Source organism: Pollicipes pollicipes, unplaced genomic scaffold, assembly GCF_011947565.3.
Source record: "Pollicipes pollicipes isolate AB1234 unplaced genomic scaffold, Ppol_2.1 Scaffold_7261;HRSCAF=8764_pilon_pilon_pilon, whole genome shotgun sequence".
Lineage (NCBI taxonomy): Eukaryota > Metazoa > Arthropoda > Thecostraca > Pollicipedomorpha > Pollicipedidae > Pollicipes > Pollicipes pollicipes.
Window position 1 is genome coordinate 52,677,328 of NW_023597054.1, and position 27,793 is coordinate 52,705,120.

At 54.3% G+C, this 27,793-nt stretch overlaps 1 protein-coding gene across 1 annotated transcript; it reads left to right on the plus strand.

Annotated features, from left to right (window-relative positions):
- Positions 1-12: 12 nt before the first annotated feature.
- Nmnat (nicotinamide mononucleotide adenylyltransferase) lies at positions 13-12,300 on the plus strand. The gene is made up of 9 exons (XM_037235411.1): positions 13-98; positions 879-997; positions 1,564-1,652; positions 8,427-8,561; positions 8,702-8,875; positions 9,585-9,686; positions 11,215-11,366; positions 11,793-11,928; positions 12,214-12,300. Exons 2-9 carry the CDS (start codon positions 919-921, stop codon positions 12,298-12,300), a joined length of 954 nt encoding a protein of 317 aa, XP_037091306.1. The 5' UTR covers positions 13-98; positions 879-918.
- The last annotated feature ends 15,493 nt before the right edge of the window (positions 12,301-27,793 follow it).

The window sequence follows — 27,793 nt, forward strand, 5'->3', positions numbered from 1 at the left end:
AAGGTAGAAACGCATGAGATAACCGCTGGCCACTCGCGACAATAGCCTATGTATTCGTGGGTGTCCCCAACTTGTCACTTACGTTCGAAGCCTTCGTGGTAAGACTTGCATTCCAACGCTTCAAGTTCTGCTGTGATTTAATTTGGCACTCTCTCATCTCTCTTGTTAAGTTATTGATTGTGGCATAGACATGCTAGATGCGTACTTGCTCTTGACTGTGCATCGCGCCTGTGCCCAAATATCTGCCCACGTTTGGAACTTCATATCACTGAGGAGGTTACGCCCACTTTTGGGCAGGGCCGCTCGATAACAATTCAATCTCAATCCTAAAGGTATTGGAGAGGGTGCCCCAAAGTCAGACCGCAAAAATGTGTGCATCTCATCTCCATATATGCGTGTTAAAAATCTCATTTAGTATTTCAGTAACAATCTCAGCATGCTTACAATGGAAATTTGGCTGCCTTCCTTATCTAGACATGGGGTTTGGCTCCAACAATGCTGTGAGGCTCCACTCTTGGATGTCTTGGATGTCTTCCACTCTCGAACATTAATGTTCCCCTCTGGCAGGTAAAATTGATCATCAGTAGAACTCAGACCCAAGCTAGAAAACTGACTGCCAGTTCTTATTTGCACATGAAGCATTTGAGTCACCTGATCACTAGAATGGTCATGGTTTTAATGCACCACAGATGAATGTTCTTCTGTGTATACTGATGCTCCCACTCACATGCCAAGTTACCTTGGTTTGTTGTGGCTGAATTGTTCAGTTTTCTTTATCAGAGTGGTGATATTTTTTACATGCTATCATATTGATTTATCACACATGCTGACCTTTGATATGTCTCAAATGTCTACTTACATACTGTCTTGCCTTTCAGATCCTCAGGGCCACCTACTCTTGAAACAACAGGGCTTGAGATGGCTGCTCCAAAGAAAACTATTCTTTTGGCTTGTGGATCATTTAATCCACCAACACATATGCATCTGAGAATATTTGGTAATAATAGCTGCTGTGATATAGTCCTGCATTCTCATCTTTTCTTACTTTTACAAGTAATTATCAGGAAAATCTTGTAAAACTAAGTTCAGCATAGGCCTTGTGTGCATCTTTAAAAATGCTATCAGCTCATTAATGTTGATTACTTTTCAATTTTTGTTTTCAGTCAAAAAATTCAATTAATTCAGTTACTTAAAATTGGCATTTGCCTCCAATGAACTGTCTTTGTTAGAGGCAGGTGGTAATGACAGTGACAGACCAGGCAATGAGCATTGTGGTCTACTTGAAACCATATATGTTTTTATGTTTTGGGCTACTATAATGATATAAGATAGTTAGATTGATTATATCTCAACCATGCTGTTATGCATATACAACAATGCACTTTATTGAGCTCAGATAATTGCATTGCTCTTCTTTAGTATAGCAGCTGCAATGTGCATTCATGCATGTCTAGACTGAATTAAGATGTCTGCAACAGCCAAGTGTGTGATTGCCTGCTGTTACTTATGCTTGCCTGCTATTAATGGCTCACCTGCTGTTACTTCTGCTGGATGCTTTCACAGAAATTGCAAGAGACTACCTTCACAGAATGGGAAAACACCATGTCATTGCTGGCCTGATGTCTCCTGTACATGATGCATATGGAAAAAAGGTCAGTGACATGATTTTAACTTACATCACCTGGTAATTGCACCCCACATTGGTGTCATCCTAGATGTTTGCCATCTGTAAATGTCCAGAACTTTCAGTTAATTTCAGATTCAGAAGTACCTGTGGATGTTATGGGCATGAGTGGCAATCAATTCCCATTTAGTTGGGCTGTTTTTCTCAACAAAGACTCAGCATGCATTGCACGCTTTGTTACTGTTGTACATAATTGTTACATGGGTAAACATTGGACCAATTGATCAAATGTGATAGGTGCCAAGTTATTCATATTGCAATGCATATTTTAAGACACAAGTTATGTGGTTGTTGTTGCTGTAGGGAGCATTGGTTAGATGTCACTGATTGAGATGCCTGTTATTAACTGAGTTGTCAGCCTCCTAATTCTTCACTGTGTTGAAACAAGTGTATTGAAATACCCAAACATTGTTTTGCTGCTTATCACACATAAGTGGGCAGTGGAGGTACAATCTTGTGGAATAGTAGTGTTTCAGGCTGAAGTAGTTGATTTCATCATGGTGGCAACAAATTGAACAGACATGCTAGAAAAGCCCAGCCAGCAAACACTGGGAAATCAACACAGTGGGTCATCAGCATCCACAGACAATGGACAGCAGTGGAGAGCGAGGCATGGTTACCTGAAAGGGAATGCATTGGAATCGGATTTTGGCTAAACAGCTTTGAACAAAACCCTGTGCAAGTTCTGCCATGAAGGGCATACAGTGGATGGGCTGGCGGCTGTCACCCTTAGCTCGCTCTAGGTACTTAGGGTATGGGTACAATGGTACCTCTCGGAGCAACAACACCGTACTCACGATACCACAGCAAACCCAGCTCGAGACACTTAGGGTATGGGTACAGCGGTACCTCTCGGGGCAACAACACCGTACTCACGATATCACAGCAAACCCAGCTCCAGGTACTTAGGGTATTGGTACAGCGGTACCTCTCGGAGCAACAACACCGTGCTCACGATATCACAACAAACCCAGAAGTTATAGAACTTATTAACATATACACAGACTTATAGGTGCCTGCCCTTCTTGCCAGCATGAGAGGCAGGCGACGCCATATAGTCTCAGCAAATGAGTGCATCGCAAAGCCCCAATGTTGTTGTTCATTGGAGTTTTCGGGCGCCAATGTCAATGTCAAATGAAAAAAATGCCAATGTCAAAGCCCCAATGCCACACACAGACTTATAGCCTTGGCTTAGATAACATAATTTGTACATCACAAACCTTGGGCTGCAAACTTCGCCTGTAACACCATCCAGCGATGGTTTGCGACGGCGAAAAAGCCGTCAGGCTTAGCGCACAACAAGCCGTCATCCGTCATGCTTCGTCCAACTGATAAACATCGGTGAATATCCATTCTTAAATGGCATTTCAGTGCTAAATGGCATATGGAATTAATCGTGTTATGCTTATCTCTTTTCGACGAATTACCCACAGAAGTCTTTCACGCCTCATTTTCAGACCTCAAGCTTGTAATGAAAACCCCGCCACACAGTGTTGCAGGTAGAGCAATGCTGGCCGACAAAAATGTGCTACAATAACTGCAATCGCCCGCCACAATGCTGAATACAATGCCGCCCACTTTTCAAAAGGGTGTGCTGATTCAATGCACCAACAGGTTCGTGTATTTGTGTTCGTGACTGCACTCATCAGGTTTAGCCTTGGTTGTAAGGAACAGAGGAAAACACGAGCGATTTGTCTTAAATGCTTGGCATCCTCAACTTGGGATCTGCCAAGCAGCGCAAGTCCCTGGTCCTATGATCTTATTTCTAGATGTCGATATAATATTGAAACCAGTAGCCATCCTTATGAGGCGTAGTTTTCAGGCATCTGGTCAATGCAGATACATGTAGCTAGCATGCAGCCGACGACTTCAGTACGTTGCTGCAGCGTCATGTCCACGCAGGCCGCCCAGCGTGCAGCCGCCGCTCGCTCAGCTGCTCAGCCGCTCGATCCGGCGGTGCCCTCGGGCACGAGCCGGCCGCCCCCGACACACAGGCAGCCCGCAACGCACCGGGCGGCGGCCTTGTCTTGTCTTGTCTTGTCTTGTCTTGTATTGTCTTGGATTAGGGCGCATAGCGTCCTGGGCTCAAGCGTCCGTTTCAGTTTTCTTCATTGCGTCGCTTTTGTATTCAGATTTTCCTTATATATTTATTTTGGTATCTATGAAGACTAAGCATGGTAATGGAAAATGGAAGATTTAGTCACGGGCTGCATCCTGGTGCAAAGAATGCATTAGTACTCAGTAGTTAATAATATCTAGAGCTACAGGATTAGGAGACATTGTATCTACATGCAAGTCAACTACTCATTTATACCAACCGGCCTGGTCTCCTCGATCACCTCTTTCGTTCCACACTCAAACAATAGCACAAGATCTCGCAACTTCCGCGTCACACGACACGACACATGAATCGCAGTGGCACACACGTTTGTTCGTCAGCACGCTGGCACAGAATCTGCTCTCCATGCGTCACATTTAAACATCTATATATTGCTACCGCATCACTCAGTTCGCGTCTGTGCTTACGGTTCGCTCAGCCCGACAAGTTGGTCGCAGGTCTCATCGTTTTTTGTTTCGCTACGGGGTCTTTCCTGTTAACGCTTAAACTGTAAGGCAATATAAAGTTATAGCAAAATGGTAAAGATAGAAGCGAGCATATTGAGTACACAGTACGCCCTTTTACGATTTCGAGTAGCGTCTTTTCACTCTTCGTTCCACCAAGGGCACCTATATTTTGTTTTCCCGTTTTGCTGAGGAATGGTTTCCTTTGCCACTCTGACTATAGTCTCAGTCATAGTCGCAAGGTTGTCGATACCAGCCGTTTCATCAAATCGCATATCACGTTTGTCTGTAAATTCCGTCCATTTTGCTTTGTTCACATCCCACCCATGAAATGTGTGCGGGTTAAGTTCGTTGTTTGATCCATTTCGAATGTAATATACAATGGACAGTGATCGCTAGAGTGCAGATCATTGTCAGCACAGTCATGTCATATACTGCCATATACTACTGGATGAGAGGGTTATATCTATGTGTTACCAAAGGCCAGTATAATCATCCATTCTTGTGGGGCATCTATCGTTCAAAATATGCAATGCATGTTGTATCGCATGTTCCTACAGTTTACCTCTTTGATCGCATCGGTCTTCGCCCCACATGTAATGTCGACTGTTGGCATCTGTGCATAGGATAAACGGCCCGGGTAACTGAGAATTTAAATGATCTTAATCAGGTTATGTTTATGTTTCACTGGGTGGTAAATAGAGTGAACACGCACATAATCGCGTTCCACGAACCTTCGCTGAACAAACCACAGCTTGCAGTAGTGTATTCACATTTATTTGGAAATGTGGCAAATAGTTGGTAACATTTATACAAACCCCTCATTGCCTTCCATTTATGTTTCTATACCCATTGTATAGCGCATTATTAGCCATCCGATAATCATATCTGTCAGCAGGAAGAAAATGGGTTTCTTGAGGGCAGATAATGCCAAAATCTTTCTTGAGGAGCACTGGTTTAACCTCTGGCCATTTCGAAAGAACTCTTCTGCAATTCCACTGTAAAATGCTTAGGGCCATGCTATTTAACACAAACACATCACAACTCTTCCTGTCCCAAATCCAAACCAAGCCCCCCAAAAACAAAGAAACAACAACAGCAACAACACAGCAACAACAATGCCCATCATCTCATTGTGACCATCAACATCGCAAATATCAGCATCATCTCAAGGCAACAAGGTATCAAAAGTCATTACAAATATCAATGGAAAATTACGTCCCCTCCTCCCATGACCTTCTGGTAGTAGATATTGCACGAATTTTCTCCAAGGATCTGCCCCTTCCCCCCTTCCAATGCTTTGGGAAGGTAAATATTCATCATTTGTGCCATTTATATCCATCTCATATCTCTTACCTTCCTTGCTCCTGGTCTTGTTCTTACCTTTGACCTTCTTCCATATATCCTCCTGGTCTGTCTCTTGATCTTCTTTCTTCTTTGTCACTTGCTCACTTTCACCACATGTTGTCACCTCATTTATGTGCACCACCTCCTCACTCATGGACTCATCATGTGTCTCCCTGTCTGCCTCAGTTTGCTGACTGGTCATCATGTGAAATGGTTGTTCCCTTGTCTGATTGAAATTGTTTTGCCATCTTTGCAAGTATAGCTGTCATCTCATCTATGTTTTTCTCCAATGTTTTGACTTCTTCTTTCAACTCCTCTCCTTTTTGTTTTCAGTTGGGGCACATGTCACAGTGGAGTGTGCCATTCGAGCAGGGGGTTGGTGACTAGCATTATATCGTATCCTAGCCTCAGCATAGGGGATTTCATGCTGAACTTTTAGGGTACAGATGTCTTTTTCTTTGATCTACACAGGGCACTCATGTGACAGACAAGTGTGCCCTGCCGCACCACAACTCATGCACTTTGCCTCACATTTGCCCTCATGCACACTGCTCACCACACTTTAGACATGTTTGGTCATTTGTGCACCTTCCTTCAGGGTGTCCATATTTACCACATCTGTAGCAAATTAATGGGTTGGGCACATGCTTTTTGACGTGATAAGTTATGTAGTCCAGTTCAAGTTTTGGGGGGCAAGTTGGTACACCAAATGTGAGAGGCATGGTAGGGGTATTCTCAACCCTTTCTTCGTAAACCTCTTTGCTCCCACCACACCAAGCTCCTTAAACCAGCGAACGATCTCATCCTCAGTGAGGTCCACTAGGTCATAGCTATGTATAGTGCCTTTGCTTATGTTTAGTTTGAGGTCACGGCAGACCTCACACTCTTCTCCCACCAGTGATGATGTTAGTTTTAGTTTGGTTGTTTTTTTTTAATCAAGAGGCTTCCACCGCGGAGGAGGCTTGCCTTCTCTACTTTGGTCCGTGTACCAATAATATTCCTAAGTCCCTGCCCGAATCCATGGCCATCCCTTCGATCTCATATGTTTTCCACATGTCAAGGTTATTCTCAGGTACGAACCGGCATTGCAGTCCACGACGTCATCCCAGAAGTTGTTCACCACATTTTCAGCTCGGGATCGCTTCCTAGGTCGACTAATCACTACCATATCTCAATTTAGTCGGTCAGCGCTAATTCCCACCCCTAACCCAGATCTAGATTTGAAAAATTTTATTAGTCTGTCAATGAGCAATGGAATAAAGTAGACACCTGAAAAACACAATCACAAACGCAGTCGAAAGAATCCCCTGACTGATAATCTCACCGACAGCCTCCAGCGGACGTCCTCCCTGAATCGCTGTAGATCCCACGATGCGGGCGGCGGCCGGCCGCCCACGCTGCGCCATCGCCGCTCCCATGAGACACACGCAGCGCTCCCAGCACGGCGATAGCCTCAGGGCCCAGCACCCCTCCGGCCGGTCCAAGACTGGCCGATGCGCCTCGATCCGTCTCGGGTCGGCCGGAGCAGCTCGATAGGCAGGAGACGACAACCCAGACGTGCCACGCGTCAAATGGCGGCCGCTGCCGCCGACCACCGGCGGGTCAGAAGAGTATTCGTGAGACCAGCGTCGCAACAGTGGGTTCGTCGTACGAGCATCATTTCTGAATCAAAGAACTGCGTATGCACAACACATACGTTTGCATCAACGGTTGTCAAGGATATTTTGAAATCCTTTAGATCGAATTGCGGTCGAGCAGTGAGCAACAGCATGGACGAGATCATCCCACCCACGAATTGCTCGGTATTGAGAATGTCTGGGTTGGAAAGAGTCTACGGGAAGCAGACATGGCCCCGCCGGCTTCAGCTTCGGCTTCACGAAATCGCAGTTTTCCTCCAGTGGCTTTGGTTTCAGCTTCGAGCTATGCTCCACTCCTAGGCTCAGCTTTGGATCCGGCTTGATGTCATTCTAAAAGGTTTACTCCGTCTCTGGCTTTGTCTTTGTCAATTATAAGAGTTTGCTTCGAGATCGGCTTCGAGCACTTTCTGGAATATGGCGTCGACTTCGGATTCAGCTGTTGTGTATGAGTACTGCCCCACACTGCTTTACAGTTGAGTCTGTGAGGAATGGCGCGACTTGATGGTGATTTGAAGAGTTCGGACGCGAAACTTCTTCGGAGGTGATAAAAGAACAGGAGGCTGGCGTGATGTGTGTTCATCGCTCTTCATTTTTGTCTATTTCACGTTCGTCACAAAGATGGCAATGCTTCCGTTGCTTTGAATGTGTCGGAGTTACGAACCTTTATTGGAGTTCCAAGAACGTGCTGCAAGGAAATGAGAACTCCAGTGATGTTTTCGCGGTGCCGGAAGAACATCTCGTCTTACCAGACTGCGTAGATACCTTGTGTCATATAAGTTAGGGTTAGGATGAGGTTGCGTATCCCGGAGGATCGGGCCGTGTTCTGTCGGCATGCGAAAGTTTGCATCCTCGCTGCACAAGTAATTGAGTTAAGAACTAGTTTGGTGGATCTAATCCGTTTAGCCCAGATGTTGTGTTTGTGCGATCAGATATGATGGTGTCGGCTGGCCCCTGGGCGGACGACCGACCTCGCTAATCGGGCTCAGCTCATTCCTGTATGGCGACCTCCACGTTGCCGGTTCCTTCTCGCCCTTTGCTAGCGCGGGACCATCCACCACAACGGAAGCACTCGATCCGGTACGACTGAGCGGGTGCTCGCGTGTGACTCGTCGCGCCCCGGCCGTCGCTGGTCGCCGAGCGTCCGAGCCTCGCTGCTCGAGCCGGCCGGCCTGTCACGTCGCGCCATCCGCCGACAGGATCTGGCGCCCGCCTCCGACCGCTGCGAGATGGTGCGCCGGGCCCTGCAGACCTCCGACTGGGTCCACCTTTCCGACTGGGAGTGCGGCCGCACCGCCTGGACGCCCACCAGACAGGTGCTGCAGCACCACCAGGTCAGCTCCCGCCCGCCGTCCGCGGCGGCCTGGTGTAATTACACACACTTGCCGTGAAGTTTGCCGCCGGCGATAATAAGTTGCGGGGTGCTGCGGGTGGGTCGGGACGCGTTATGAGCGACGTGCCACGGGCCGGACAGGAGCTGGTCGACTCCATGGTGAACGGCAACCTGGACAGCGCGGCCAAGCGACAGCGTACGGAGGAGCTCGGCTGGACACGCGACCTGGGCACGGAGCAGTTGCACCTCAAGCTACTCTGCGGTGGAGACCTGCTCGAGTCATTCGGAAAGCCCGGACTCTGGAAGGAGGAGGACGTAAGTCTGCCGCGGTGTGATCCGTCCGCTTCTTCGGCTACTCGTCTTCTTTCTGCGATCCCGGCTCTCCCTTCGTACCGTGATCCCGGCTCTTCCTTCTTACTGTGATCCCGACTCTCACTTCGTACTGTGATCCCGACTCTCCCTTCGTACTGTGATCCTGGCTCTCTCTCTTCTTACCCTGATCCCGACTCTTCCTTCTTACTGTGACCCGTGCTCTCCCTTCTGTCTGTGATCCCGGCTCTGCCATTGCGCTGTGGTCTCTGGTCTTCCTTCTTGCTGCGATCCCGGCTCTCCCTTGTTGTTTCTAATCTAGGCCTTCCTTCTTACTGTGGCCCCGGCTCTTCCTCCTTACTGTGATCCCGGCTCTTTCTTCTTACTGTGATCCCGGCTCTTCCTTTGTACCGAGATCCTGGCACTTCCCGTGATGGTTACGTGATATGCTTTGCTGTCTGGTAGTAGAGTTCGGGGCCTCTTGGAGCTCTGTCTGGGTATCTTTCAGACCGTTACCAATATTTATCCACGTTTTCATGTTCCCTGCGGCATATTAGTCGTCCCCGGAATCGTTTCACTCCCCTGAGTAACATAGGGAATTGGGATACTGGCTTCGTTCATCCCTGATCCGTCCGTATTCAGCATCGGTATGCATTGTTCAGTGGCTGTGTGCGACATTGATGCCGTTTGTACACGCCGCCTGCGATTGCGACAGATCGAAGCCATCGTGGGCTCCTTTGGTCTGGTCGTGATCACGAGGGAAGGCAGCAACCCTCTGAAGTTCATCTACGAGTCAGACGTGCTCACCAGACTACAGGTGGGTGGAATCTGGAATGGTCGGGATGCCGATTTGACACGCCTCTGCCTCTGCCTCTGATATACCGCTTCCTCGCGCTACTGGGTGGACGCTTTGACCTTTGGTACGTCTTGTGGTAGCTCAGGTAGGTCTCTGGGTAGGAACAAAGTAGCTTTGGAGCAGCACTGCCCATCTCCGTGCAAGTCTGCGATAATTGAACTGTCTGGCTGAGCATTAATCCCGCTTCAACGAGGTTGAAATATGTGTGTGACAAGCTTCTGGTACTTTTGGAAACTCTTAGTGGCAGTGCAATCTTGTAGCAAACTTTTTCTGTATTGGCGGTTGAATCCTGGAATCTGTCCGTAAGCCACCAGCTGTAAGGGTGTTTTTGCATGTTGAAAGGGCCTCGCTTGTCAGCATATTACATGGATATGCTATGGAGTGAGTTAGGGCCGTATCAGGCCACGCGCTTCGAGATGGAGGCGAAAATTTTGTGTCGCAGTGTGCCCCTGCATGCAATTTTAAATGAGTGACGCACCTGGGTAGCTTTTGGGTGATTCCCAAACCCAGTTATGTATACCTTGCGCCCAACTCCTCAAAGTTGTCACTATCTACTGCAGGCACTCGGACGAAACACAAACACCGCACCACACTTGCCCTTGGAGAAGGCATTTCCAACCGGGGGGGGGGGGGGGGGGGGAGGATATCTCCAAGGAGTACGAGGGTCTCAGGAGTGGAGTAAAATTACGTTACAGCAGAATCATGTCTGAAGTAAGACAGATAACTGCCCAGACAGACCCAACAGGCAGGCGTGGCTGAAAGGTGATGCTGCTAGAGGTAGTGGCCTGTGCCACATGCCCTGAGCTGAAATTATCTGTTATAGTAGCCCCAAAACAGGGACAGCGTTTTCGCTGATACGGAGTGTTCAGACACGAACGGGATAGGAGTGCGAGATACTGACAGTTTAGTTTTGTGGTTTGATGCATGTTGTCCAAACACATTTACTGTGCAGAACACTTCTCTGGACCTAGCAGCTACTTACATGCTGTCGATGGTAAGAGGTAAGACTACGCATGGCTTGTGTGATCTGGGTTGTTGGTTTGTCCGAGGGGGTCATAAATTGGTTCATCCTCGGAGGTAGATTGACCTAAAAAGGGTGGGAAATACTGGCTTACAGTATGTGCTCACTGCTCTATGTTGCTCCCTTTAAAAGTCCCGCTGGTTTTTACCGTAATGCTACTCAGAGAATTTCGCTTATACTGTGTCGCTTCGTTTAGGAGCTCCGTCCATCGTACTGCGTTGTCCAACCTGAGATCTCCGCTGTCAAAAGTGAACTGTTCCCTCTAGTGCTCCGTTGACCATGGTGAGCCGTCCCCTCTGAGTGCCCGTTGACCATGGTGAGCCGTCCCCTCTGAGTGCCCGTTGACCGTGGTCAGCCGTCCCCTCTGAGCGCTCCGTTGACCGTGCCTTGCTGTCCTCGCTGACACCGCTCTTGACCTCACCGTGCTGACCCGGCTGGGAGGGCTGCTGACGCGCGGCCCCTCCTCAGAGGAACATTGATCTGGTGACCGAGTGGATCGCTAACGAGGTGAGCTCGTCCCGCATTCGCCGGGCGCTGAGCCGCGGCGAGAGCGTCAAGTACCTGCTGCCAGAGCCGGTGATCGGCTTCATTCAGCAGCGCGGACTATTCGGCGTCACCAGGTGTGTGTGTGTGTGTGCACGGCCGGGCGCGCGGGTGTGCAGTGCCGGTGGCGCTCGCTGAGCTCGAATCTAGACCGCAGGCGGAGGTTTTGTGGGTACTGGCATGGAGGAAGTACAACTGCCTGGAGGTGGGTATGCCCTTGGACTGGCGTGGTGTGTTTTGTTGGGGTGTGGGCACACCGATGTCGTGCGGTTGGAACAGGATGTCTGGTGGCACGTTCGACGTTGTTGTGGTGGCCAAGGGCCTACCTCAGGGCAGTGGAGGGTTTCGCTTGTCGGATGTTTATAAGGTATCAACAAACTGGTATCGACGGTGCAGGGATTATGGGCTCCGTCGACTGGCTTCTCGTTGTTCGTCGCGTAGACGTGCAGGACTCGCCAACCATACTAAATCCCCTCGCTCTCCCCTTGCTGCCGGGACGCCAGTGAGTATGCGAAGCGGCTGTCGCTGCTGGTGCAGCCGATGCAGCTGCCGCCCTCCTTCCTCACGCCGTCCCCCAGCGACGTGGACATGACGTACTGCGAGGGCGCGCCGTCGCCGCGTCCGCTGACCGCGCCCCCTGTCGCGCCAGAATCGAGCCGCCCGCCGGCCAGCTCAACGGCGACGCGGCCGGAAAGCGGCCGTGCGAGGCCGGCCAGCTGGCGGCGGAGCGGCGAAAGGAGGCCCGGCTCTAGCCGGCGCGTGCGGCCGGAGGCGGCAGGCAAGGTGAGCGGCGCCGGCCGGCCGCCCGTGCGGCTGGTGGTGACCGAGGATGGCGTTGGCCCGCCCCCCTCGCCCGGGCCGGCCGACGGTGACGGCGACGCCGACGCCGACGCCGACGCCGACGCCGACGCCGGCGCCGGCGAGAGGCGCCTCACCGAGCGAGACCGCGTCAGGATCGAGGTGCTGCTGGACGGCGTGGTGGTCATCAGCGACAGGGAGACGTGCCTGTGACGGTCGCCCCGCCCTGCCACCGGCCGGTCCCGATGCTGGTCCCGGGCGCTGGCTGCTAATCAACGCGCCGCGTGCGCTGTGCATCGGCGGCCAAACGGCCTTAGACGGCCTTGCCTTTTCCTAGACTGCGTACAAAGTTGGTACTTCCGATCTCTGGGTGCGGTGATATTCCTCAGCGATGTTTGGCCTCTGGCTTGTATGCGGAGGATGCATGCTTGTTGAGATAGTGCCTATGTCATTGCGTGGTGTCGTTGACTGCACTCGTGGCTGTCTAGAGCTGTCAGATGGCAATAGACGCTTCTTCGTTATTATTAGGCAATCAAAATGCTCTGTGGCGTTGTGTTGGGTCATTTGGCCAGTATTGTGCTGTAGGAGTTAATGACAAGTGGATGTAAGTTGAAAACAATCTGCAGCATTTTATAGAATATCTACTCACTACGGCCATGTAGAAGTTGCCAGACGCTCGTAGAAGTATGGGCATTCTTCTTAGCTTCCACTGCGTGCAATATCTCGAGAAACGACATTTCTAGTCTGTGTTTCTGGTGTGAAGTGCTTTCCAACTTCGCAGCGGTTGACAGTGCTTTCCAGCTTTTTCAACAACTTACAATGTTTTCCACCATTGAGGCGTGGTGTATGCACCTTCCAATGTTCCTAGTCAATCTCGTTAAATATTGGCGCCACGAACCAGCCCTGACCAGTCTCATGACCCAGTTGTGTCAAATCCGTGTGTGATGATGTAGGTTTACTGCTTTAGTGTGTGTGTGTGTGTGTGTGTGTGTGTGTGTGTGTGTTGTGTGTGTGTGTGTGTGCGTGCGTGCGTGCGTGCGTGCGTGCGTGCGTGCGTGCGTGCGTGCGTGCGTGCGTGCGTGCGTGCGTGCGTGCGTGCGTGCGTGCGTGCGTGCGTGCGTGTGTGTGTGTGGATTACCTGCAGATGTTTAACAGGTTGGTATTGAAAGAAGCCTTCCACAACTGCATGATGCTGAATGGGGCCGGAGATTGCGTCACGTGTTTCGATAGGTGCGGTCGGCAAGGTGGCGTGATACAGACTCCCGAAACAGTGGGCTGGATTATCCAGACAGTGGGCGGTAGGTTGGGTTGCCCGGGCAGTGGGCAGTGGGTTGGGTTGTCCAGGTAGTGGGCAATGGGTTGGGTTGTCCGGGTACTGGGCAGTGGGTTGGGTTGTTCGGGCAGTGGTCAGTGGGTTGTGTTGTCCGGGTACTGGGCAGTGGGTTGGGTTGTTCGGGCAGTGGTCAGTGGGTTGGGTTGTCTGAGTAGTGGGCAGTGGGTTGGGTTGTCCGGGCAGTGGGCAGTGGGTTGGGTTGTCCGGGCGGGAGGCGGTGCCTGAACCGCGCACCTGGCCGTGCGAACGTCCAAATTCATGGAAGGTCCATTATGGCTGAAGCAGGGATTGCCTGAGGCTTCCCTCGTGGGCCATTAGCAGGTATTTTCGATATAATTTATGGCATAAAGTGAGCCTAGGATTTCGAGCCCATCGTTCTCATTTTTGTGAAGTATGTTTTAGTTTGGGGTCGGTGGTGCATCTCAGCATTATATCGATATTGCAAAGATTAAGGCTTGTTAACGGTGACCTTTTGCGATGGTCGCAGTGTTGCCATGCTACTTAGCTCTATCCATCGCTCTGAAATGATTAATACCGGCTGAAAGGTCCCTAATCCACAACCGAAGTTTGTACACTCAGTTTTCCTTTCGTCATAGATCAAAACCTGTAATGGGTTTTGGTCTTCTGAAAAAATATCCGTGGGGAAAGGAAAGTTCCGGTGCGCTCTCTGGGCTATATCTTGTCTTCCTGTTTGTGGATTATGTTTTTGAACGATAAATACCTATGCAAACGCTCGCCGTCGCGTGAGCTCTACGAGAGGTGAGCGCGCGGTAATGATCCTCTGCCATGGCAGTGTTTTAGTGTGAGGCGTAACTGCCGAGCTCGTATGGCAAAAGTCACATTATTTCACCTGTTCAGGGTTTATTGGGTTTCACTTTTTATCATAGTTTTTTATCGTTTAAAGTGAAAAATTAAAAGGTATTCTCCCTCCTTCCCCCCCCCCCCCCCCATTTGATATCAGCACATAATGGGCTTAACACATACGTCAACCGCCTAACCTTTTCATCGCAACTTTCCATCAAACAGATGGGACTCCGCCCGACGCGCCAGCCTTACGTGTGGTTGTATGTTGCTCGCCAAAGTTAACCGAGAGTTTGCCATCGTTTCGAGTGTTACAGTGGTGGCCACGCGTCCGAGGGCGTCTGTAAGAGCATGTTCGGACCTGCTGGGGACAGTATTCTACATTTGCCAAATTGAGAACTCGTCGAATGACTAACCCTGTGCCAGTATTTGCATGCCCTTGAGAGTGGACGAATGCTGCAAAATACTAACTTAATGCAATTATGTCTTACATGGGCCACTTGAGCTACTTTGGCCCGCGAAAATACGCGTGTGATACCTGCGCAGGTATCTTTGTTAGTCTCATACAGAGGCTGGGTTGCGCACAGAGTTGCAGGGTAGTGTATGGTAAAATAATTGGCAACGCGGGAATTACCGCTGCGATTGGAGTGTATATTTGAATCCCGATTGTTTAGCTGCGCTGGGGGTCGGCGCCGTTGCTGCTAGTAACGCTGTATCCTGGTGCATGATGTCGACTCGGGCTCTTTCAAGCAGCGCACAAGCTGCTTAGCTCTCGTATGGATCATTTGACCAATCACACACGCACAGGCCTTCTAGACAGACCAGAGATCACGCCAATGTCATCACTCATGAATCGCTCGGGTCTACTGCCCGTGTAAAGCGTTTCCGCGCATTCAGTATGTGTAATAGTCTGTGTTTCCCACATAAATCCAAGATCTGCTGATGGGGCTCTGAACGCGTCGCTGTCCGAGGTATCGTGAAACGTTTTCAATGACTTGGTTGTAAGTAACCCTACGTATGTTAAAGGTGTCCGCCAAAGGCAAAATTGTGCTCCTTCCTCGTACGCACCGCGACCGATGTTAGTGTCGGACGGTTGCGAATTAATGTTGCATATCGCCATAAAGGTTCAAACGCGCAGCATGTGTAGACTCTTCGCAATCCTTCGATCCTTGCGCAGCGTGTTCGGATACAGAATAAGAACACTGACACGCACGTACGTCGTTAGCGAGCTGTTTATCTGGTCCGGGCAGCGAAAGCCGGCCCGGTCATCGCGCGGGACTCCGTCGGATAGACCCCTACTGGACGTGGCGTGGCGACTTATCGTTGACTTAGGGACGCTTGTAGCTGCCAAGAGCGTTGGGCTGACAACATCTCACGGTGGATGACCTCTGCTTACCCGGCTGTGTCAACTCGTCCGGATGATGGTGTGGTAACGCTGTAAATGCTGTTCAATGTCAGGTGCCGGGTTAAGAGAGGCCCGGGTGGACGGCTTAGTGTACGGTACGAAGGCATATTCCTGCATGCCACTGTCGATTGAGTGCTGCCGGAAGCCTCTCCTCTTTTGGTTTAGTTTGGCGGAAATCGGCTAGTAAGGTTTTTGTATTCGTGCTGTTCTTTATTCTTCCCACAGACTTGTTGAGCTTGGCAGTCAACAGAAGCTATTTCATTATGCCATTTCTTAGTCAACTAGGATGCGGTTTTAGAGTGGATCAGCATGAATAATTGGGCGCTTTTGGCGATGTGGGAAATGCACAAGACAAACGTTGCTCTTCTCTGATTGAGGCTGTGTGGTGACGTGTCAACCATACTGAGCTGAGCATGGAAATGGCTGGCTGGTGTTATCGTCTAGCCTCCTCCTGGGATGTTCTCTGTCGAGGTACCAATCAATCAACGCCCCATGGCGGATTCGCACACAAATCGCGGAGCGCATTTGGTGGATTTTGCTTGTCAGGCGTTTTGGGATCGATGTGCTGCGTACCATGTGACGCGCGGTTCACTGTTGTCACAGAGATGATGCCGTGCGGGTACCATTTATGTTGACAGCACGCATTGAGATACTTGTCATATGTTAGTCATTAATCGCTTTACTCCGGGATGTGAATTGCATTGTGTTAGAATTAGTGGCTAGCGTATGTAAACGATTGTGAGCTTTTATGTAGATTGCAAGGCGTACGCGAAGCCGTGCATCCTTTTCTGTAATGTGATTGAGAGTGCCAAATAAAAGGTCAGTTTTTAAGCCCGGCTGTATGCTCCGGTGAGGAAGAAAGAGTGCTGTGCTTATGGTCGGAAGAGTGTCGCTGCGGGCTGCTGTGTCTCTACCGGGCCTGCCGTCTGCCGTGGCCGCCAGCCCCCCCCCCCCCTCCCTCCCCCTTCCCCCGGCTCTGCACGCGCTGACCCTGTGCCGGTTTGCAGGCGGCGCTGGCATGGACCGAAGCGGCGCCAGGCGCGGCCGGCACCTCCTGCGCTGGCTGCCTGACCTGCATGCATCCCAGCTGCCTGCCACGGCCCGCCACCCGGCGCGACTTTGTCTAGACGGCCCGTGTGTAGCGGCATGTCGGCCGGAGCAGCGCGGGCGGTAGTAGATCAGCTTGGTGGTCGTCTCGCTAGAGCGCTGGCGGCCCGTAGCGGGCGCATGTAGCGGCGCGCTGCTCGTCTCTATGTATCTGCACGGAGCGTGAGGTGGCGCGGGCGGACGGACGTGTGTTTCCAGCTTTCGCCGCGGCCGGGGAGGGGCGGCGTCCGGTCGGCGGCCGGCCGGCCCGTGCCATGCCGGCGGAGAGTGAGAGCGGTCAGACCCGGTCGGCCGCCGGCAGCCGCAGCCTGCCGGACGGCGTCGCCGGCAGCCGCTCCGCGACCGGCCGCCGCTCCCGCCGTCCGCCCGGTTTCCCGGTTGGCGCGGCCCGGCGCGGCCGCCCGTCGCCCGGATCGCTCGCTTGCGGGCCAGCGGAGGCGCACGTGCTCGAGCTGTGTCAGGATGTGATGCGGACTGAGGCCGGCGGGTGCCGCTCCTGGCGCGGCGGGCCGCCGGCGGCGCGCGCGGGCCGGGCCCGCAGCTGCCCGGCGCTGCGCCGCACGTCTGGAGAGCGTGCTGCTGACGGCGAGCGCGCCGCGAGCGGCACCCGCCGGCCCGCCGCCGCGGCGCCTAGCGCCATCATCGATCGGACAAATCTGAGCTCAGGGTTATGCAGGTGTGTGTGCCAACCCTGCTGGGTTGGCACGGAGGTTGAGATAGCGTGATGAGACCGAGTCTCCTCGTTGCTGGTTGACACCTTAATTTCCGTGGATTATCGGTGTACCGTTTCAGTTAAGCGCTTGCCAGTTTGTCCTGCCTTAGTCAGCCGCTCCGTCCGCACTGCGTGTCCAGATCAAGCGGTACCTCGCGTCGTTCTCTTTGTGGTGCAGATCTGATGTGATCTGATCAGATGCCATCTTGATCTTGTGTATGTCCCCCTTGGTTTCTTCAATAGCGAGCTCAGTGTTTGTACCGAATTGGAATTTTATGTGCAATATGAACTGAAGGCTGTAATAAGGATGTATCGGCTAATGTACGCGGCTGTCATGGTGTACTGCTGCCCAGATCGTATTGCATTTATGCATCAGCGCGAGGCATGTAGGGTTGTAGTGGTCGGCTTTTGTAGAATGACTTCTGCCTTGTTCACGCCTGCGTTTCGGCTCTCGTTCACAGTTATATATACATGCTGACAAAGGGGTCTGTCATTCGAAAACGGGCGACAGCGAATCACACGGTGTGGGAATCCGGTTAGTGCGACGCGGTGAATGTAACCCCCAGACTTATCTAGCAACACGTTCTGATATCCGCGGGTGGCGCTGCCTTTCTTTGTTTGAGTAATGTATAATGATAATGAAATGCACGCTAAACGGTCGGAAAAGTTCACTTTTTTTCTCGCAGCGCTCATCTGTCTGCATTCTCTGCTCGCTCTCTACGTAACGCACAGTTCTGTCTCAAAATCTGCATTTTTGGTGAGGCAGGCTCGGACAGGTAGCGGTAACCATTTGTTAGAACGGGTCACGAGCGTTCTGCAGTCTATGGGCACTTGCGAGTTGAGGAGCTACGGCGATTGGCACACTTTCTTTTCCTGGAGACATCGCATGACAAAATAAGCTTGAACCGCAAGTGTGCAGATCCGGCTACATTGCTGCTGATGTGGGCCACATGAATGACTAACGACATCTTCCTTTCTCTCGCCAATGTGACAGCTGCAGCGTGTTACCATTTCAATGATCAGAGATTCACAGTTCACATGCCTTGTATTCGCAAACGCGTATAAATACATCACAACATTCGAAACAGAATGTCTAACAAAAGCAAGCATAACTAGGTTGCAAACCATTCGGTACTGACATATCCACTCCCAGAATGGTAGCACTGTACCCGCACCCCCACCGGCACGAGTGACGTCTTCTGCGGGCGAGTTACGTCACGCGCTTTCATTGGCATAACGGCGGCGTTTGCCCCTGCGGCCTGGTTAGCGGGCCGGGCTGACACCGTCAGACGCGCCAAACACCTTCAGAGCTGGTGGCTTTCGCACTTCTCTGAGGAAACCCGTCCGCCACTGCTGAGCAGTGACGCCCGCGACGGCACGCACATGTCTTTGGGATGTGAACGTCTTCCATCTCCCAGCGACCGTTCCGTCGTCAGCTGAACTCGGAGTGGGGACATCACGTCCGATGACCTTCACTCGTCCTCTGGTTCAGCGTCGGTGGCGTCGTCGCCGGACGCCGGCCTTCTCGACCTCAGCCTGCGCAGCCGACGGCCGAACACGGGCCGCCGGACGGAAGGCGGGTCAGCACGTGTTCGGCCGGACGGCGGGTCAGCACGTGTTCGGCCGGGCGGATGGGGCTTCTCCTCCGTCTTCTCCGTCTCCTTCCGCCGGATGATCTTCTTGCGGCGCTGGCGGCGGGACTTGAACCGGCGCGTGGCCGCCGAGGCCGGCAATGAGGTCCCGCCCGGCACCGTGGCGCCGTCGCTGGCGGCGGCGGCGGCCTCGGGGGACGCCGTGGTGCTGTCGCCGGCGGCGGCGGCGACCTCGGGGGACGCCGTGGTGGTGGTGCGGGACCGCCCCCGGAAGCGACCCCGACTGCGCCGCCGGCCCGCCGGGCGGCGGCGGCGGCCGGGGCGCGGACGAGGTGCGCGGGTCGTCGGAGCGGGTGCCTCGAGCTCCTCTGGCGCCGCGGTGGTCGGCTCAGCTGGAGACACAGCTGAGGTGAGAGGGTCGACCTCCGGCACCGGCGTCTTCACCTGAGGTGGGCTCTTCGGTGCTGACAGGGAGGCTTTTTCTTCCTTAAGCTTTCCACTGAGCGCGGCAGTGCCCGTGCCGACTTCAGACACCGAGGTCTTAAAGCTCTTGTTCTTGCCGAAAGTTGGCCCTTTGCCAATCAGTTTTAACTTTGACCTAGCGGCCAGTGTGCTGTCATTCCCTTTAGCGTTGAAGGCTAGGGCGGGACCGCCGGCCGGCGAAGAGCCTGCGGCATCCGTCTCGGTTGTGAGCGCCTGTGCGGGTGAGCTATCGCCGGTCTCGGTTGTGAGCGCCTGCGCGGGTGAGCTATCGCCGGTCTCGGTTGTGAGCGCCTGCGCGGGTGAGCTGTTGCCGGTCTCGGGCGTCTCCGCCGTGACCGTGAGTGTGGGACCGGCGTCGACTGACGGCGCCGACCCCAGTGCAGAGCTCACCGGCCGCCGGCTGGTTACCGACGGGCTGCCGAAGGACGGTGGCGCCGACGCCGACGCCTCCTCGACGGAAGGCGCCGGCCGGGGCCGCGGCCGACCTCGAAACTGGCCCGGGCGGCGCCGGCTGGCTGGAGGGCGCCGGCCCAGCGAGCGAGGCCCGGAGCGCACGAACGTGACGACCTCTGCCGACGTCGACGCGGTCGGCTGTGTCGACTGCGACGCTGCGACTGAGCTGGAGCTCAGGGGCTCCACTGCCGCCGAGATCCGCTGTGGCGCATCTTTGGATGGTGACGCAGGAGCCGTTCCGTCCTCAACGAACTTGACGAGGAGCGCCGGAGTGTGACCGGCTTTCAATCGTGACGTCGAGAACTTCTTCTTGTCCAACGGTGCGCCATTAAACTTGGGTTTTTGTGACGGAGCAAATGCTTTCGAGCTCTGCTTGTCGTCGGCAAAGGCGCCAAGGCTGTCCGTCCCCGGCAGAGCGGATGAAACCGCTCCAGCCGGCAGGAGGCTGCCGACGGTGGGCGTTGTCGCTGTTGACGTCTGTTCCAAGATGGCGACAGGCGACAGCGGGATGTCGGTCTCCGACTTCGTCGCCGGGACCCGGTCGGGAGTGGGCTGCGGTGTCGTCGGCGCCTGCTCCAGCGGCTGCGTGGGCCACGGCGACGCCGTCTGCTCTCCGGTGGGCGGTGCCGGCGAGTTGGTGACGGCGGCGACCGGCCTCGCGGCGAGCACCGGACGGACGGCGCCAGTGCCGCTGCTGGTCTTATCTTGAGGGAAGACGACGCCGCTCGGCCGCCGTGCGCCGCGGGTCAGCGGCACGGCCGGCACCAGCGGCGTCCGGTCAGGCGCGTCGGCGGCGCGGAAACTCCAGCTGATGGGGCGGGCGGCGAATCGCCAACCGGTGCTGGCCGGTCTGGGGGTGGGCGCCTTCGAGCCCGGGGTCTGCGTGGTCGATACGGAGCGTGATACTGGGACCGCGCTTCCAGCAGACGACGGTTTCACAGGAACGGCCCGTGCCGGGAAAGGCCGGCGCGCTGGAACACCGCCGGCGTTCACAGGGATTCGAACTGGTGCTCTTGCGCTCGGCGTAAACTGCAGTGGTTTCGTCGGAGATTTGACAATTGGAACTCCCCTGAAATGCGTTCTGGTACTCTGTGTGACCTGCACATTCCTCGACGTTGTCGACGTACTAATATGCCTCCGGCTATTCTGTCCAGGAATCAGTGCTTTGCTAGCCGTCACAGACTGGCTGGTTCGCGTGGCCACTCGGGTCTGCTGTCCAGACAGTAAATTGCTGGTGGCTTCCTCCGTGGTGCGGATGATGGTTGCCTGCCGGGTGCCTGCGGGCAGCAAGGTGGTCGTTGCTTCCACCGGAGCGGTGATGGTCGTGAATATCCTGGTGTTCCGAGCGGGCAGCAGCGCTGTTGTCTTCGCCGAAGCGCTGGGGACGGCCGGCCCCCGAGTGCTCCGCAGGGGGAGCAGCGCCCTGGCCGCCTGCGCTCTGGCGTCGGCGATCGCCGCCAGTCTGGTGTTCTGAGACTGTTGCCGCCTGCTTGTGACCCCAGCCGGTACGGTCGTGACCACGGCCGAAGCTGTGCGCCGCGCCGAGGCCCAGCGTGAGCCGTGACCTCAGGTCAGCCAGCAGGTGACTGGTGCCGGCTCCGCTGAACGTGAACGGTAACGACAGCGTGGCGACCGGGCTCGGCCGGGCTTCCGCCGGCGGTTCAGCGACAGCAGCTGGAGCAGGTGTCGTTCTGTTGAGAGGGGTGGGTTGGGGTGGCCTTTTGCGGTCCACGCCCGCTCCAGGGGCGGGCTGTTCCGGTGAGCTGTCGCTACTCAGTTCCCCCGCGCTGAGCAGTCACGTCCGTGACCGTGGCGGAGCTGCTGACCTGTTCAGAATGTCCACGGCTGCCGGCTGACAGCGGACCGGCCACCGGTAGGTTCCGGCTCGTCAGTGCGGTTGGCGGTCTGTGGTGTCTTGTCGGCCCGTCGGCGTTTTCTCGATCGGTCGTGGGCGCCGATCGACTGTTGGCGTCTGACCACCAGTAGGACGCCCAACTGGTCTTTTGCTTTGGAGAAGCCGTCGAGGTCTGGCTGCCGATGGCCTGAGTCGCACTGGGTCCTCCTCGGGTGATAGCTACACTAGGTTCGTCCTCCTTTTTCGCGCCGTTGGCCTGGTTCGGCGTCGTCCTGCCAGCATCCACCGCTGGTTTCGCCGCACCCTCGGCATCGTCCGACTGACGCGGTCCTGCGCCAACGACAGCCTTCTCTTCCGGCTCGCCGCCGCCGGTTATCGTCTGCTGGCCGGGGCTGGCGGCCAGCAGGGCCACGCGGCCGTGCGCCTCGCTGCTGGCCGTGCCGATGTCGGCCCCCGCGTCAGCCACGGAGAGCAGCACGCTGTCTGGCTGCAGCCCCTGCCCGGTCGCCGCCGTCGCCGTCGCCGGCGGCGGCGCAGAAGCGCCGCCAAACAGCGCCAGCAGGCTGTTGTCGAACTCGGGTCCTCTTTGCGGCGGGTCAGCGACGGCCGACCGCGGCGGTGGCAGGTACTCGAACTGGTTGGCATTGCCGCCGGTGGGGACCGCGTCCGGCTGTGCCGAAGTCGGCGGCTGGGGGCCGGGCCCGGGCAGAGCCTGGCCTGGGCTGCCTTCTGACCGCACATCTATCTCGAGGCGAGGTACAGGCTCGACGCGAGGAGGACCGGAGCTGCTCGACAGGGGAAGCTGCGGCGCCGGCTCGGGCGGGGACTGTCCCGCGTCATCCATCGGCTTCCAGCCGCCGAACTGCATGTCGCCGGCGTGAGGCGCGGCGGCGGCGGACGGCGGCGGCGCGAGTGGTGCGTTGCCGACGCCGGCGCTGCCGTACACCGGCGCGCCCTGGCTGTCGGCGGCGATCGGCCGCCGGTCCGGGCGCGTGTACTCGTACTCGGGTCCGCCCAGAATGTCGGCCACCGTTTGTGAGGCCAGCAGCGGCCTCGCTCCGGCAGCCGTGTTGATGTGTATGGCGGGGTTTATGACCGGCGGCACTCCGCCCTGCACTTCTTTCGGCGCGCCCAGGTCACTGGCCACCAGCTCGCCAGACACCGGGCGCACTCCTCCCAGATTGCTGGAGGCGAGCTCGGCAGAGACCGGACGCACTCCTCCCAGATTGCTGGAAGCGAGCTCGGCAGAGACCGGGCGCACTCCTCCCAGATTGCTGGAGGCGAGCTCGGCAGAGACCGGGCGCACTCCTCCCAGATTGCTGGAAACGGGCCCGGCAGAGACCGGGCGCACTCCTCCCAGATTGCTGGAAACGGGCCCGGCAGAGACCGGACGCACTCCTCCCAGATTGCTGGAAGCGAGCTCGGCAGAGACCGGGCGCACTCCTCCCAGGTTGCTGGAAACGGGCCCGGCAGAGACCGGACGCACTCCTCCCAGATGGCTGGAGACCTGGCCCAAGATCTGCCTCGGTGGTCCGAGGCTGCTAGTAAATTTCGGCTGCCTCTGGATTGTTGAAGGCCGTGCCGGAGATGAAACTTCCCGCACAGGACCCAGACTGCTTGATACAACTGGTTGAGAACTGGGTGGTTGTCTCGGACCAGGTACTTCCCTTAAACCACTTAAGGAGCTAGAGTGGAACTGGGCGGGTCCGAAAAGCGCTTGCTTTGGACGGCCGGTTATTTCTCTTACGGGGCCGACATTGACAGACGGGAAATAACGTGGTCCCTGGAATGTTGGCGGAGAAGGCGGCTCTACCTGCTCAATCTGGAAGTTGTTTGGACCGGCCTGGAAGGCGTTCGGGCCCGGGCCGGAATGTGTCTCGAACTGAACGGTTGGAGGCCTTGGACGCACTGAGAAGCTGTGCGGTGCGTCGTGTACAGACCCCTCCACTCCTGGCGGCGGCGGTGGGAAGCTGGTTGTCTGAGCGGGGAACTCTGAGTAGGTATCCAGCGGCGGACGGTCCTCCGGATGCCCCGGGTCGCCGAAAAACTTTGCCGCATCGGCTGACCCCAGCCCGTCGCTTGTATGGCGCGGGGGTCCGGGCGAAGGTCCGCGGTATGATGTCGGGTTCCTCGGGGGGCCGAAATCGGGGCCGTGTGCTGCCGGTGCGAAGTGGTGGCCGGGGTGCCTGTTCTGTTCGTGGCCACCGAACCCATGACCACCTCCTGGTCCATGTCCACCAGCGGATACGCGACCACCTGAGGATCCACCGTAGTGCGAGGGTCTTTTAAGAGCAGCCGGGTATCCTCCTTGACCGCCCGAACCACGACCGCCTCCTGGTCCATGACCACCACCTGGTCCATGTCCACCAGCAAATGCGTGGCCGCTTGAAGATCCACCGTAGTGAGAGGGTCCTTTAAGAGCAGCCGGGTACCGTCCTTGACCGCCTGAACCATGACCACCTCCGCGGCTCTGGCCGAAGTAAGAAGCTCCTTTCACAGGTCCGACGTGGCCTATCGTACCGCGTGGTCCGGGACCAGCCCCGTGGCCCTGGCCGTAATGAGATGGCCTTCTGACGGGACCGGGGTACCTGCCGCGTGGGCCCCGCTGCCGGCGGCGGCGGAACGGCCGTCCGCCCCGCCGGCCCGCCCTCGGCTGCCGCGGGGCTCGGCTGCGAGAGAGCAGCAGCATGACCGGCTGCGGCTCGCCGCTCCTGCGCACGACCGGCTCATCCTGCGACAGGTCCATCAGGCGGGCTTGGGCAGCGGCCGGAGCCGCCGCCAACGCCAGGTCCCCGGCGTCCCAGCCGACCAGGAAACGGTCGGCCTTCACATCGGCGGGCAGCGTCGGCTCGCCGTCGGCGTCACCGGCCTGGCAGTGGCCTGGGGCGACGGCCAGTAGCCCCACCGTCAGCAGGGTCACGAGGTGTCTCTGGGAAGGGGAAGATCGCCGTCAGCTGGCTGGAGGTTAGAGGTGGGGGACCGCCAGCACTGGGGCGGCCGGCGCTAAGTGACGTCCTTCCATCCACCTCCACGAGCGGGCCTGGCGACTCCAACTCATGCACTGGAAAGTCCTTGCACATGCCAGTTGACAGATAGGCCAGAGTGAGATTGCAGACGGCGGCCATCCAAGATGCCATGCGAGGTATCAACGTTAAATCACGTGCAGGAGACTTGCCTTGTCCGTCAATGACTGCGTTCTTATGCAAACGACGCATCACGGCCTGTCAAGCATTGGAAAGTATGCACCTAGAGCCTTATGCAAGACAAGTTATGGCGCTGTAGCGGATAGTGACCGCAGGTGGGTGCCGACACTCACCTGTTGTGCTCCCACGCGCCACAAGGTGGCGGCTAAATGTTGCCGAGTTTATTTAAATGGTGAGCGTTAACGTGTATAACGAGCACGTCTTCCACTACAGCGTCACTGGACATCCCGCATGTTCTACGCACGCGCTGAACTAATTTATTTGACCAGTACTGGTGTTAGCTGTAGTGTGCCCACAAATAAGATGCGTACTTAAACGCCGTGCTTTAATACCTGAAGGCCTCGCACGGTGGCCGACGAGAAAGCCGAAGGAGAGTGCCAAGCCGTTAGTGCATTGGGAGCCACACCGAGGAGTCTGAGATCACTTTCCAGCCGCAGAAAAAGCTTATCTGACTTCGGCATCTCCCAGCGCAAGCTGATTCTAATGGCCTTAAGGGATACGTGGGCAAGCACTGCAATTATAATGTTGAAGAAATGAACTGGTGTATCGACAGGGGCTAACTCCTTATTTGACAATTTAGTGCAAGGATCTGAAATAGCCAAAACCCTAGGTAGCATGTACCATGTAACGAAGTTCAAGATGATAAGCCGCCGTGCAATCGGAAACGGCACATTTCATATGTCCTACTGTCGGTACTGTACTGTTCCGTCGCCGTAATGAGATTGTGGGGTGGATTATGTGAATAGCATTTGTGCGCCGTGTGTAGCGGTACGGTTTGATCGCTCATTTAAAGAAACTGGCCCTTTTAAAGCCATAGTCACAGTTAAATGCTAAGAATGCCTCTCGTTCCATTCCCTATTGTTCTTTTCTCGTTACTTTACTTTTTGGCAAGTTTTTTCTTTGGCAAGTTTTTCCTATGCTTCGGCAGTGTTTTACCTTTCGCATAGACACTATTGTAAGCGATCTGGAGTGGTGAAATTCCTTTTATGCCAGTATATGACCCACAGTGCTACGGCGGAATGCATGTTGGATTTGAAGACTTCCTACTCCACAATAATTCAGTGACCTTGTACAAAAATGCATTGTTCTTTTGTTAGCCCCAGTTATTTTCATAGAGAAACGCGCCGCTTAGAAAATTGCTGCTTTTGTACCCTAAAGCAGCAGACTTAGTGAGCGTGAACGTGATAATCGTTTTATCTGCGGGCTGTGCGATGCCCGGTGCTCATATTTCATGATGTTAATTAGAGGCCATGAACGGAATGTATATAGCAAGTTTTACTAAAGAATGTAATATATATATATATATATATATATATATATATATATATATATATCCACTTGTGCCCACAGTGTTTTTCAGTACAAGCGACCATAATCCTTGCGTCCCAAATCATATGAAAGCTTACCGTACCTTATTCGATATGAATAAGCTGCCGAAACATTTTGGTATAGCCGAAGCCCGGCGATTTAGCCTTGGTTTCATCCAATAAACTCCGTCGACGCTCGGCAGAGTCAACCGTTGCCGTCGTCCACGCATGCGACGAAATCGTTGACCGTTGCAATTGTTTGGCAGGCTGCCAGCGGGCTTATGGGGGACGTCCTGATTAAAGCGACAGTGCGACTCGCAAGCTTAAAATAGCCTGTTTATGCTGAGAAAATTAATACAAATGGAACACTCACTGTACGTTGGCAGTAACCCAGGCGTAGTGACGTCTACACTACGAGTACAGCACAGTAATAACCACTTCTGTGCATTATTTTAATATCGTTTCGGTGACAACGTCGCAATCATAAAGCTTTTTCTTTAGGTGCTTGAGTGCAGCAGAACATTAGGTGCATTTATCATTAAACTCACACATGGCGTTTATGTATATATATATATATATATATATATATATATATATATATATATATATATATATATATATATATATACATATCAAGAACGAAGTCTTACAAAATAAGTTTGGAGGGAAACTGAAAAATGACGAAAGTTGCTCCTAAAATAAGCCAACAGCTTGTTTCTCCCACACTTGTCTTATTTTCTGCTCATAGTTCGAAGGGGAGGCTCGAGAGCCTAAGTTGTGGACTTCTTCTGTTGCAAGCAATATTATAAATGTTCAAAAATCTCTAGTGGTGTTAATCAGCCGGCCACCAGCTCATTTAGACGCGCACCCATAAAATAAATAACGACGGATTGTGTTGAAGGAAACGCTTTGAGATCAGGTAAGATGTCTGAAACTCTTCGTAAAGATTGGATTTTTCTGTGCCATACCCAACAATAACTTACGTTGCACGAATTTGGCACGAATTCCACTGACCCAGAAAAGTTGCTGTAAACAGAAAACAGTGCACTGAAGGCGCTTAAGAAATGGGATGGCGGCAAATATTAACGTATTCCTTCAGACAATTCTTGTAAAATCCATGGACACATCTCATGCAGTTAACCAGTGACAGCATGACGCAAACTAATAACACGAGATACTACACCCGTACCCAAGAAGAATGTCGGCGGAGCCACTGGAGGCCGTTCAGCCTGCCGCACACGGGCCATACTTATCGAGCGAGCCGACACAGGCCGGCGGTCTGCCTGCTGGAGCAGCGTCACCGGAGACGAGCAATGGGCACACTGTAGTCACCTTAGTCATGGCGTCCGACCATCGGCAGCGGACGAGCTGGGCAAGCTCTCCCCACGCCGCTTCGACACTGACTGAAGATGCCACCTCTGACTCCCTAAATGTCCTGCCGTGCCGCCTGCAAAT